Consider the following 13,219-nt stretch of genomic DNA (forward strand, 5'->3'; position numbering starts at 1 on the left):
TGACAAAGCCATCAGCTAGGTCATCTCCTGAAATTATGCAAACACAAGAAAGTCCACCCTCACAAGAATCTGGCTGATTTACTTTCCTTATAATTGCTAATTTACTTATTTTGTAATTATTCAATTTGTTTTGATTGTGTAGATATACTTTCCGTATATGGGACTCTCTAGGTCCACTCTTGTAAATATATATGAATGAATACAATGACTGATTGAATAGTCAAGAATTCAGCAACAAAAGCTTCTTGCCACAACCATTCCAAAAACCTAAACTGGTCCATATTTCTTGACTGCTGAATCACAATTATCCTAAGATCTGGCCTGCAAGACTTTGCTAGCGACTTCGTATTGTGTTTTTTTAAAGTGCATTGGCCTCCACAAAAACAAGGTGGGAATGGAATCAATAAATCCCACATCCAAACTTTCAGGTGTTGATCATGTGATCAGTTATTGATTGAGACTCGAGGTCCATAACATTTCAAGGAAAGATGACCATCCAATTCGGAGGGATGAAACAATGTTCAGTTTTTTTAGTAACTATTTTTGGATAAAAAGTGTCTGTTATTGTGGACGTGTGTCACTAAAATAGATTAAGAGATAGAGAGGAGGACATGGTCAATGAGGGACAACAATTTGAACTTCCTTAGGCCAGTTTTTACCAAAGAATTAAAAGTGCAAACTAAAAATAGCAAAACGGAGAAATATTTGAATAAAAATAGAAGTTGGTTGGAGAAATCTTCCTCATTTGTCGGGGGAAGATTTATTTCCTCGAATTATTACCATAGCACTTGTTTTCCTCTCTTTCTGAGAATCCTCAATCCTCCCCTGTTGCAAAGCCCTCCTCCTTTGGTACAATCTCTCTCTCTCTCTCTCTCTCTCTCTCTCTCTCTCTCTCTCTTTCTCTTTCTCAACCCGATGCACGTAGCTAACTATGCACAACATGCAAACAACAACATACTTAAGTGCATGCATGCATGATTGAATAACCTTTTTTTTATTTGATTGAATAAATTTGGACATTCTTGTTTGTTCTTTGCATGGCATGCATGCATGACCCGAACACACACTTTTTTGTATTGGATTGGTCTGTTTTTAACCCATGACTAAATTTTGTTTACATGTTTGGGGGTGGGGGTTTCTCCGGCACTGACCCATCAACAGGCTCACCTAACAAAGGAGTGGGGGTTTCTCCGGCACTGACCCACGATAATCTTGGTCGGACATTCCTCCCGAAATGGGTTCCTCTGATGATCAGAATTCGTCATCAGATTCTCCACCGTCGGACTCTTCATCATCTTCGAACAACTCATCGCCTCCCTCCGACAGCAACTCCTCCAAAAATTCAAACAACAACTCACAAGACTCGGGTAACTCATCAGATAATTCATCGTCTTCTAACAACTCGAAAAACTCACCGCCTTCCAACAACAACAACAATTCCAACGACAACTCCAACAATTCCAACAACTCAAACGGGAACTCAAATGGCAACAAAAACAGCAATTCAAATGGCAACTCGAATGGAAACTCGAACGGCGACTCAAATGGAAACTCAGACTCAAACGACAACAATAACTCAAATGACAACAACTCGAACAATAACTCCAATTCCCAAAAGTCCCCTCCACAAAACTCCGACTCCCAAAAATCTCCTCCTCAGAACAATGGAGGGGACAAAAACTCCAACTCCCAAAAGTCACCCCCACAAAACTCCAACTCCCAAAAATCTCCCTCTTCCCAGAACAACGGAGCGGACAATAACTCCAATTCCCAAAAGTCCCCTCCACAAAACTCCAACTCCCAAAAATCTCCACCCAAATCATCCCAGGGGAATTGGTCACCGAAGTCGTCTGATGATTGGTCACCCCCAGCACTTGGATCATCAAGCAAGTCACATCGCTCACCATCATCAGACAATGATGGATCGCCGCCACCATCGCACTCAGGGAGCTCCACGCCTATCATAGTAGGAGTTGTAGCTGCGGCAGGGGTGTTCTTGCTTGTCATGGTTTTGTTCTTCTTGGCTTGCTCAAAGAGAAGGAAGAAGAGACAGACTTCTTCCCACCTCATGGAGAACCCTGAACCATATCGTCCAAATGGTAATTTCTTAACTCAAACTCTCCAAAGTCTTTCTTGTTCTCATAGCATTTACACAACTTTTGTTTTGCTTTATGGCTTAATTGAAATTTATACAACTTTTAAATTGATTGAATTCTAGATAACAACATGCATGGTCTCCCGGTAGCATTTTCCTAACAGTATATATAAGTGTGTGGTACTAATATTTATGTAATAATATGGGTAATGTGCATGAGCAGGAAGTGGTGAGTATTGGCAAGGTGAACCTAAAAGCTCCGAGCACGTTCTTAATATGCCTCCTTCTGGCCGTGCGCCCAATGGAGGTTGGACTATGTCATCCGGTGGAGCACCCCCCACGATGAGCAGTGGAATGAGCTCCGCCAACTTCTCCGGTCCACACGGTCCCCCCCTGCCACCTCCACACCCTAATGTGGCATTCGGGTTCAACAAGAGCACCTTCACCTATGAAGAACTGGCGGCTGCAACCTCAGGGTTTGACCAAGCCAAGCTATTAGGCCAAGGTGGTTTTGGGTTTGTGCACAAAGGGGTGTTGCCAAATGGAAAGGAAATTGCCGTTAAGAGCCTCAAAGCGGGTAGCGGACAAGGTGACCGTGAATTTGCAGCCGAGGTTGAGATCATCAGCCGTGTTCATCATCGCCACCTTGTGTCGCTTGTTGGGTACTGCCTTGCAGGAGAAAAAAAATTGTTGGTGTATGAATATGTTGCTAATAACAACCTCGAGTTCCACCTTCGGGGTATACATTCTAGCCAACTCTATGTCGTCAATACCTTATATACTAACTATATCATGTATCGACTTTCTAGACCTCAACTGATCTGATTCACCCACCACTGCTACTACTAGTATAGAAGAAGATCTATTAACACGCACAGCTACCTATATAACAAGTTGCCAATACCTTATATACTAACTATATCATGTATCGACTTTCTGGATCTCAACTGATCTGACAATACTTCATTTGTTCATGTTCAAACATAATTTGACAGGTGCGAATCGGCCTCCCTTGGAATGGACCAACAGGGTCAAAATTGCTGTGGGATCGGCTAAAGGGCTTGCTTATTTGCACGAAGACTGTAAGTAGTTCGTGAAATTACTACAACTATGTATATTCCTTTGATCCATTGTCCTCTAATATGTTAGTACTCATTTCGTTTTTGGATTCTTTCAGGTCACCCGAAGATTATCCACCGTGATATTAAAGCTGCAAATATTCTGATTGACTATAGTTTCGAAGCTAAGGTATGTAACTATCTGCTGTTAATTACCTTAAACTTGTGAATGAAACCTAGGAAAAGCTTATGATATTAAAGGATGACTAATATTTTTGTTTGCTAATTTATATGCATGACTTTTTCAGGTGGCAGATTTTGGACTAGCAAAGCTAAACCAGGAAAATGTTACCCATGTATCTACTCGTGTCATGGGAACATTTGGGTAAGCAAATTTAAATTGCATGATATACATTACAAATTAACCCAGAAGATGAAGTTAGTGTGACAGAAACAAGCTGATATAAAACTGGTGATGCAGGTATTTGGCTCCTGAGTACGCATCGAGTGGCAAGCTGACCGAGAAGTCTGACGTCTTCTCTTTTGGTATTATGCTTCTGGAGCTGATCACTGGGCGCCCCCCGGTGGACTTGTCTGGGGAATGTGAGGAAGATACCTTAGTAGACTGGGTTCGAACTCTCCCTCCTAATAAATTAACATGCAATTACACATGAATTATGTTCTCTTGCTAGACTGTTTCAAATGTTAAGTTGTTAGACTGTCGATATGCACTATTGATTTGGTGAATTCGTATTTTGGGAGTCGGATAATTCAATTGTTTGCAACAAATTCAATAATTGCTATGCATCATGACATGGAGAATTTAATGATGAGAAATCAATTTTGTTGCATTGTTCATGAACAACAACAGGCAAGGCCTCTCTGCATGAAAGCAATAGACACTGGGGACTATTCTGAATTGTTGGATCCACGACTAGAGAACAATTACGACCAGGAACAAGCGGCACGCATGGTGGCGTGTGCGGCTGCGAGTGTTCGACACTCTGCGAAGAAACGTCCGAAAATGAGCCAGGTAAAAACAATTTTGCTGCTGATCTTGTGCTTGTGTATAAAACTTTTGATACATATAACTCAATATTTTAAATTTACGTACGCAGGTTGTTCGTGCATTGGAAGGCGATGTCTCAATGGAAGACTTGCACGAGGGGATTAAAGGGCACTTTGGGTCGTCTGGCTCGGCTTCCACCGATAGTGATAATGATTCGTATAACGCGAAAATGAAAGGGCTTAGGAAGCCGGCGTTGATGGACAGCACAGAATATCCAAGCAGCGAGTACGGTGCTACAACCGAGTATGGCCTCAATCCCTCTGCAACCTCTAGCAGTAGTAACTCACAATATATGGATAAGAAAGGGATCAACCGGCCACACGGTCCAGTTTGAGCAAGCGATAGTAACTCAAACTTGGACCGGAACGTTGGAACCAAGAAAATGAGAACTGGTTATAAATCCTTTAGTGTTAATAACTATCAATTAATGGACTTTGAATAAAAAAAAAAAACTAAGAAAAAATGGATGATGATGGTATACTTGTATGTATCTTGTTGAAAAAGTGGTAGACTCTGTGTGTGTGTGTGTTCTTGGTGCACCAGCGCAGCTGCTTAACAGAGATACGTCTGATTGATTTCAGGTAGGTCGAAGATGACGGTAGAAGCGTAATTGCGACGTTGCGTTAGACAAGGGCAACAATGGAGGGAGGAGTTGTGATTTCTTTTCTTCCTTCTGTTTTTTTTCTGTGTTCTTTTTTGTTCTTTTGGACAAAGGATGAACCCTAGTCTATATGTGTTTGGACTTGCAACTGTTATAAAACAAACACATGCATTTGGAAGAATGTTTGATCACTACCTTATGTGTTTGTTTGTATTTTCTAATTTTTATTATCTAATATTATCAATGTTCAAAACTTGGTGAGATTTGAGAATATATGGATATCCAACTTGGTTTTATCACAAAAAACATTGGTATTAGTTAGAGTGCGATTAAGATATTTAAACTATTTTTTTCTCACAAATACAGTCGACGTGGGGATATTTCAACACAAACAAACTGGGTTTGACATTCACCATGGCCTTGTACACTATGCCATGAGAATTCGGAGTTGGAAATTGGGGGAAAATAGAATTTTTCGTAGATAAAAGGACGAGATGATCCCTTCTTCGACAGAGGTGTTTTTATTGGCGTTCAGCGAAAATTCAGTACAATTCATTCGACAGAGGTAGAAGTTTTCTTTAGCGAGGTGATTTTTACCTATAAATGCAAAAGCATAGCCAACAAGTGTTGGTGACTTAATAGGGACTGTCTCTCTGGAAGGGTCAAATGTGTGTTTTGACAACCTATGGCGCTTAAAAAGTGTTTTTGGGTCGTAAAAGTATTTTCTAGAAAAACACATCTTTAGAAAGCACTTTGAATGCTTGAGAGAGGTAATTGATGCCAACGAAGGAAAAGTTGTAAGGGAAGGAAGAAGAGGAGGATATCCAGAGGAACCAACCGAACACCGATACAGTTCACTTCTTTGTAATTCAGACTGCCTCAAAATTCAAATCTTGAACATATTTGCACAACAAATGTAATCTTGAATCAAAAAAGAATAATAGGATAACTTGTAAGTCAATCCAATGACATCTTGACGCGATTCTTCCAACAAAATTATTACTAATTCAACGGACTTGCGGGCAAACGCTCAATAGACGTGCAGTCAATCCAACTTCAAATGCAGTAATGTACAATTCTTTCTGCAAAATGTTTTCATCTGTATGCAGCCGTATTTCCTGCCAGTGCTCTAATTTGAGAAAAGCAAAAAAGGCTCTTGTATCAATGAAGTCCCACAGCATCAACCAACTACCCACTGGCTACAATCTCATGAATCGCATCACTAACAGCTCCGTCCTCAGATCTCACAGCGAGTTTCATCGCAACCTCCTTTGATGAACTATCAATTCCAAATAACAACCGCACAAGGACCTTCACATTGCCTATATATACACCGGACAATACACAAGTGTGTGACCTTGAGTTGCTCGCAACGACCTCTGTGCCCTGAAACCATGTACATAATGTATGATATAAAATACACACGTCGAAGTGAAGCTTCTAATGAGCGGTCCTGAGATAATAACATGCTTTAAGCATATCAGAAACATTCAAAAATAAAAAATAGCTATCATATTTACTATCCTGATTTCAAATTTCAGAAAAAATTGATAAAAGTACAAATTGTCTGACCTTCAGTCTCAGAAAAATGAGGAATGGAGGGAATTATGTGACTCGCGTTTTTCCCGAAAACCAAACTGACTGAATTGTTTTTTTAGACTAATTCGAAACAGTTAGCAACGTGTAAGGGCATGTGTTCAAAACACAATTACAAGAAAGTGAATTCGAGGTGAAAATACAGGAACAGCAATATAACTTAGTCAAAAACTTTTAAGTTCAAAAGTCATATGCATTGTTAACTATCCAAAGCAGAACTATAGAGGTATTGTATCTGTTATCCACCTGCGTGGTTAAAAAACATGCGATGAAAAGGCCAGACTTTTTAACTTCCTGATCAACTGATTACACAAGTATTGTACAAAGACAAATCATAGACGTTTAATCTTAAAACAAAATTACCTCACAGGGTTGCATTCCAAGGAGGCTGATGACAGCATTAACAGCTTCAGTCAAGTTCTCCCTTGGCCCCAGGCCATATTCATCTACCCGCTCAAAATCTGCGCCCATGCTTTCCCAAGCATTCTTGAAATTGAAGACTGGAACCTTCAAAATGTAATCAGCAGCAACAACCTCAAGATCTTCCAGCTGGTATTCATCTTCCACACCATCTTCCTCTGCCTCACCAGTGGTTGGATCAACCTAGATGCACCACCAACTCATGAGAAGAGATTCAGCCAAAGCTCAAATGGTCTGAGGGCTGGCTATTTAATATTTGTACAATTTATTATTTTCCTACAGGTTTGATATTGTATATTCGTACGAAAAATCTGATTTAAAGGTGCAGGTTATTATAAGCAGAGATCATATATAAGCTTTGAACAATACATCTGCGGATGTGATGGTTGTAGATGACAAGACTTGCACATTATGTAGAACGTGAAAAATCACATACAACCTTGAATAGTTTTATTAGCTAAAGCAAGTTGCACTCCAAATGACTGGTGCCAAATGATCCTTTAATTGTCAGGGAACTCGGTCTATGAACAGGAATAAAGGGAAGAACTTGATACCTCTTTAACAATGAACCTCAACAAGTTTGTAAATTTTCCAACTGCAGGGACACCTTCTGGCTTCTCAAATGCCAAAAAGGTTTGTCCAGGTGTATCATACGGAAGAGACCTGAGAGACCTGGATGCCACTTCAGAAAATTCCTCAGCTTCTGAAGCATCCACCACGACAATGACCTGACAGGCAGAGTGTTAAAAGGAAATTCTGAAGCATAACTACAAAAGTACTTTTTTAGTATAAAAGGGCATTACATCTTCCAGTAATTGCTCGGGAATGGTATTGGTGCAGTTGTACTGGAACACAACATGGCTATCAAAAATGTGCTTGACAACATTAACTGCATATTCGGTTTCTGGCTCTGTTAACTCCACAGGTGCTGAGGACTGGTATGCGAAAATAGTACGCAATTAATTCCAAAGAAAAATAAAAATAAACATGAGCTGTAACGTGCATGTAAAGTACAAGAAAATATTCACGTTGCAGAACCTTGAATAGTTTCCCAAAGTTTGAAAACTCCGGAATAGAGGAAAGCAGCGTCTCATAAGCATCAACTGTGGATGCAGGGCCAGTTGGAGGAGCACCAAGACCAGTTGGCTTTTTACTCTGGGCTTTCTTCTCAGCAAGTGGCTGCGACTTAACCTCCTTGGGTACAGATTTAATGTCAAATGGTTCTTCCGAAGCCTCCTATAGTCACATTAAAACAACCCTCAAAAGTCAAAACATGAGATAAGGACCTTAAGGGTACAAAGATAAAAGCAAATGGAGGTTATGTTACTCACATAATTCTTCAAACTTGCCTCCAGATTGACAAGTGGGACATCCAGAGACCCAAAGAGGAAGTCCTTTACATCATTGTCAGTCTCAACAACTGAACCATCTCCGCCAAGAGTATTTAGATAGAGTGTTGCCCTATCACGAACCTGAGAGTGTAGCAAAAAGAAATTCAGTATATACTGAAGCTAAAACAAATAAATCATGAAAGCAATGACACAGCAACACAAAAATCAGATGCAGATATGCAGAGCCAGGCACCTCGCTTTGGGTGAATGCTCATATGTACATGTTATATATAAGTTAATATAACCTAAATGTAAGTCCTCGAATGTACATTTGACACCTCATCATCACTGTCAAAGAGTTCAGTATACTGAAGCTAAAACAAATAAATCATGAAAGCAGTGGCATAGGAACATAAAAACTCAGATGCCAATTTGCACAGAACCAGACACCTAGTTTTAGGTGAATGCTCATACATACATGTTATACATATCCTAAATCTAAGGCCTCGAATGTACATATAGGATACCTCATCATCACTGTCAAAGAGACATCTTCGCAGCAGAATAAACACTCGTGGCTGAAGCATAGAAGAAAACAAGTATAGTTCATTGTTATCAGTAACCATAGACAGAAACAAATCTTCTTTGTATAGAGGGGGAGGGGGATCAGATAAGATATCATTCATTGAACAAGATGTTACCTTCAATGAATCAACCAAAGCACCAAATTTTGCCAATGTACTAACCGCACTGGCACGAACAGTGGCATTCTCAAGATGTACTCGATTATAAATGTACCGTATATATTTGCTTGGATCAGATGTTTTTGGCCCTTCAATACCCAAAAAGTGGAGTATCTAATAATAAAACATCTCAATCAGCCAAAAGAACATTAAGAGGAATAGATTGTTCACCAAGATTATGATAGAGAAAATCCCACCTGTGTAGAAAGATAGGTGAATTCACAATCTTCGATGAACTCACAGAGATGAAGCAAGCCACTTTCTTTTGCATCAGGAATATCTCTTATGAGAATCACAATTGAATCAACAATTGCCTTTTTGTACTCAAATCCACCTTCTTCTCTGAGAATGTTGCTCAAAAAGTTCATCCTGTAGAAAACAAGATGCAGGGATCATTACTTTGAAACAAATAAGAACATGTGCACTGAAAGATGAACAATATGAAACCAAACATTCTCAAACAAAACTTCGAGTATGTGGTAGATCACTCACAAAGCTCTGAACTTCAATGGAAATTTCAAACACAATGATCTTATGGCTTCCACAACAACAATTTTGAACTCGTCAGCAATATCTGACATGAAATTAGTTATCTGCTTCATCAAGCGATCCACACTTGATTCGTTTCCTGTCTTCAGAAGTGTTGTGATTGCAAGTGTGGCAATGCTTCTGTTCTGGTCAGAAATCAAACTCTCCATATCAATGTTGCAGTTTGTGACAGGCACTGGATGTGTCATTGCCACCTGAAAAAAAGATCAAAGTGATTATCAGGAGTATCATTCACCGGGAAATAAAAAATGACTACAATCAGAATAATTCAGTCTGACAAGCTTTGTTTCACATGAAGAATACAGAAACAGAACTAAAATCTACCTAGTATCAGTAACGGTGGTGCTATCTCCGCACCCATTTTTACTTTTCACACACCCCTCTCAATTTTCAGTCATCGGATCGAATAAATTGAAGAAGATCAATGGCCAAAAATCAACAAGGGTGTGTGGGAAGTGAAAACAGGTGTGTGAATAGCACTAACCTATCAGTAATTGCCTCATAGATTACACTCAAACTCATTTCATATAGGATCTCTTGATTCTCTCATTTATCTCAAAACTACAAAAGTAAAACTCAGGACGGCAGGTCACTTTAATTATCATAAATTTCCAAACACATTGTGTAGTAGAGTAAAAGGAGAAGAGGGATGCCTTATTCAAGGTGCGGACAGCAGCAAATCTTAAAACTGGTTTGGAAGAACTTAGAAATAGCTGCAGAACAGTGATTGCTGGAGTAAGTTCTCTGGGGGTCACACCATGGAGCTCTGTAATTGCTCTAGCAGCCTCAAAAATCACCATCTCTGATTTGTGGCGAAGACAACCCTCAAGATAATCGTAAAAGGGACGGTCCCCTGTTTGTACATTTCCAGACTCGCGGATAACCTTTAGGCAAACAATTTATTAAAATAGAGCATGAAAACAACGCAGCTAAAATAAAAGGTCCAGAAGAATAAGCACCTGACTAGTATAACGAATCAACAAGCACTGGGCCAATGGAGAGCGGACTGTCCCCCTTGTCAAGCTGGTAACCAACTTGCTAACAGCAAGACGGTCATTCTGTCGTATCTGCAATTTTCAAAAGTAAAAGATTCTCAACACCTTTCAATTGTACAAATGATATTTACAATTATTCTAACAAAAGTTATTGGGCAGATGCAGAATCTTTCTTTATATTCCACAACTTGAAAAAAGAAGGTAAACCTACAATAATTACATTATATGGAATGAATGCTAAACCATGTCTGTAAAAACAACAAATCACTGTACACCTAGCCTGCTTGCTACACTTGCTCACATCAACCAAAAATTTGTCTATGTATGCAAGTAATTAGTTAAGTAATGATATGGTAAAAAGTCAAGTAATGGATTTCGACTAAAAACTTGCTCTATCTTTTGGGAAAGAAAAAATCCTGAATGTAAAGTCTGTAAACCAAACCAACAATGGCACATACCTGATGAAGTAAAGCAACTGCATGGAATTGTACAAGGGCTGCTCTTGACTGGACAGCGTCCTGAACCTCATTACTCCACCTTTTGACAATCTCTGGGTTAGTCTGTCAAAAGAGAAACATTAGGGTACACAGCCAACAAATAAATAAATCCTGAGACTTAGGTATAGCAGATACAGTACCTGGAGCAGATGGATCCCACTGACTAGAGCTGCACTCGCAACCACTGGATTCTTATCAACAATGGCTTGTTTCAAATACCGCTCAATCTGGGTAAGAAGGGTTCCATCCGTAATCTGACAGAGCACACGGATGGCATTTGCCCGATACATGTCGGTTTTACTATTCATATCTTTCATCAGGGAGCTTGTCACAATAATAACCTTGTTATGGGAAATATATCAGAAGTCAGTCCCAATTAGTGTGCATGCAAATTTATTAAGGAAATCAAATGATAGAAAGTCAAGTCACCTCATCTGCAGAGGGGGACAATTCTTTTATGATCAGGTAAACCATTCTCCTCAATCCTATATCTCTTGATTGGAAAAGCTTAGTCACAGAAAAGAAAACTTCTGTAGCTTCAACCTATTAATTCAATGCAAAATAACATGAATCAATTGACGGCCAAGTACACAATAACAAAATGCCGCAAGTAGATCAATAAAATTGACGCAAAAGATATTGGTTATGCTCAAGGGAGAAACAGAACTATTCAGTATAGAAGGAACCTGACCTTTGTAAAGCTTTCCCCCTGGTTCAGTAGGTACAAAAGTTTTGTGATAACCTGAAATTTGACGACAATGCCAAATACACAAAATCAATTTCGGCCAAGCAAATAACAAGATAGATAAAACGGATCATTCAGTGGTGCAAAGCAATAACCTGGGAGCATCTTCTAGCATCGAGTTGAGGATCATTGAAAACTCTCGCTTCCTGAAGAACGGCACCCTTCTCAATCCCCAGAAATGGCGAGTACTCTGCTGAAAATCAACATCATAGCAATTACTATAAAATTCACACCATTACTCTCCTAAAATCAACATCATAATACAAAAATCACATCCTTAACATGTCTAATACAGCAAAAACCCGAACCAAATTTAACTGGCACTAAATCAAGACAAACCGAGTAGATTTGCCGCAAGCTAACTAACCGCATTGCGTCATAACCGCAACAAAACTTAGATATTATCGAGATCAGAGTAAATTGAAGCAGATCAACGATAGTTAAACCGTAATTCACTCAAATCCGATTCAAATGCCTCACAATACGCAAACCGCAGAAGCAAAACCGCAATATACAAAGAGATCTGGGAATACGAATCGCCGATTCATGAGTTGCAACGCAGAGAGTCGAAAATAGAACAAAAATTGCGAGAGAAAACCAGATCGAATTCGAGAGCGAGAACAATTGACAAGTCTGTGAGTAAGAGGGGGGCGTACCTTCATCGTCGCGATCGTCGTCCTTCTTCGCGAGAGGCTGAGCCATCGCAGAATGAAGTGAATCACTGAGATCTGCAGAAACTGTACGAAGAAAACCTTTCTCTCTCTCTGTTGCTCGCTGGTAGCTCGGCAAGTGAGGTTTTCTGAAGGAGGAGAATCACAAGAGACAAGGCTATCTTTCAAAAACGAAAATACCGCACAGAGGGCTTCAGATGGTGAACGAAGATGTTGTGTTCGGGTGCGGCCGAGGATCTGGTGGTGAAGATGTTGTCTGAACAAGGTAGCGCGCCACGTCATAAATAAAAATAGTTACCCTCTCCAAATAAACAATGAAAAACAAGCCAGTGGCTTGAAGCTCTCTACCATAGTGGTAAGAAGAGTGTTATTCTTGCACCACGGCATAGTTTCGAATCCGTCAGATTGCTAATTTAACATCTATGCTAACAAATATGTCGTTTAGTCACTTAGTACTACGGTCTAGTGGTATTGCTCTTCACTTGTAAATAAGAATTCTGTTGATACACAAAATCAGCGAGAACTTTGGTACAATAGAAAGTGTCAAGTTTGTGACCTTCGCTAGTTTGCTCTGGTCATTAGTGTGGATAAGTATGTAAATGAATAGAGACATGGAAGCAAACAACACAAGATGTACGTGGTTCATCCAGATTGGCTACGTCCACGGAGTAGAGGAGTTCTCATTAGTTGTAAAGGGTTTTCACAAATACATAGGTTCAAGCTCTCTTTTAGTGAGTTAGTACAAATGACATTAGGGATTATAGTGGGAGAATGATCCCCTTTTATAGAAGAGAGTTTCTAGCTTTGTTCTGACATTGACACGTGTCGTATTGTGATTGGCCTCTGATA

General features: G+C 39.7%; 2 protein-coding genes across 3 annotated transcripts; one reads left to right on the top strand and one right to left on the bottom strand.

Moving 5' to 3' along the window:
* The first annotated feature begins 787 nt into the window (after positions 1-787).
* On the top strand, positions 788-5,077 carry LOC137726384 (putative proline-rich receptor-like protein kinase PERK6). The gene is made up of 10 exons (XM_068465304.1): positions 788-849; positions 1,162-2,099; positions 2,319-2,834; positions 3,091-3,177; positions 3,273-3,343; positions 3,462-3,538; positions 3,635-3,782; positions 4,025-4,186; positions 4,272-4,465; positions 4,804-5,077. Exons 2-10 carry the CDS (start codon positions 1,235-1,237, stop codon positions 4,805-4,807), a joined length of 2,124 nt encoding a protein of 707 aa, XP_068321405.1. The 5' UTR covers positions 788-849; positions 1,162-1,234; the 3' UTR covers positions 4,808-5,077.
* Positions 5,078-5,646: 569 nt separating this feature from the next.
* Positions 5,647-12,632, bottom strand: LOC137725849 (coatomer subunit gamma-like). 2 transcript variants are annotated; one of them, XM_068464657.1, is made up of 18 exons: positions 12,356-12,632; positions 11,795-11,889; positions 11,646-11,696; positions 11,384-11,497; positions 11,095-11,295; positions 10,916-11,017; positions 10,422-10,529; positions 10,116-10,346; positions 9,406-9,656; positions 9,111-9,282; positions 8,872-9,027; positions 8,698-8,748; positions 8,171-8,311; positions 7,878-8,075; positions 7,643-7,774; positions 7,394-7,567; positions 6,783-7,022; positions 5,647-6,209 (listed from the first exon to the last, which is right to left on the bottom strand). In XM_068464657.1, exons 1-18 carry the CDS (start codon positions 12,399-12,401, stop codon positions 6,012-6,014), a joined length of 2,661 nt encoding a protein of 886 aa, XP_068320758.1. In that variant the 5' UTR covers positions 12,402-12,632; the 3' UTR covers positions 5,647-6,011. The 2 variants fall into 2 exon arrangements, with proteins under 2 accessions (XP_068320758.1, XP_068320759.1); XM_068464658.1 differs by lacking the exons at positions 8,698-8,748; positions 8,872-9,027; positions 9,111-9,282; ... (7 more) ...; positions 11,795-11,889; positions 12,356-12,632 and adding an exon at positions 8,509-8,523.
* Positions 12,633-13,219: the final 587 nt, after the last annotated feature.

The sequence above is a fragment of the Pyrus communis genome, chromosome 2, assembly GCF_963583255.1.
Source record: "Pyrus communis chromosome 2, drPyrComm1.1, whole genome shotgun sequence".
Classification (NCBI taxonomy): Eukaryota; Viridiplantae; Streptophyta; class Magnoliopsida; order Rosales; family Rosaceae; genus Pyrus; species Pyrus communis.

What these genes read in the sequence shown, in the direction of transcription:
- LOC137725849 (XM_068464657.1), bottom strand. Translation starts at nt 12,401, where the DNA reads ATGGCTCAGCCTCTCGCGAAGAAGGACGACGATCGCGACGATGAAG. An exon ending in CGACGATCGCGACGATGAAG is followed by an intron (nt 11,890 to 12,355) that starts GTACGCCCCCCT and finishes GATTTTCAGCAG; the next exon opens with AGTACTCGCCATTTCTGGGG. An exon ending in TCACCTATCTTTCTACACAG is followed by an intron (nt 9,028 to 9,110) that starts GTGGGATTTTCT and finishes TTTTATTATTAG; the next exon opens with ATACTCCACTTTTTGGGTAT.
- LOC137726384 (XM_068465304.1), top strand. Translation starts at nt 1,235, where the DNA reads ATGGGTTCCTCTGATGATCAGAATTCGTCATCAGATTCTCCACCGTCG. An exon ending in ACTATAGTTTCGAAGCTAAG is followed by an intron (nt 3,344 to 3,461) that starts GTATGTAACTAT and finishes TGACTTTTTCAG; the next exon opens with GTGGCAGATTTTGGACTAGC. An exon ending in AACGTCCGAAAATGAGCCAG is followed by an intron (nt 4,187 to 4,271) that starts GTAAAAACAATT and finishes TTACGTACGCAG; the next exon opens with GTTGTTCGTGCATTGGAAGG.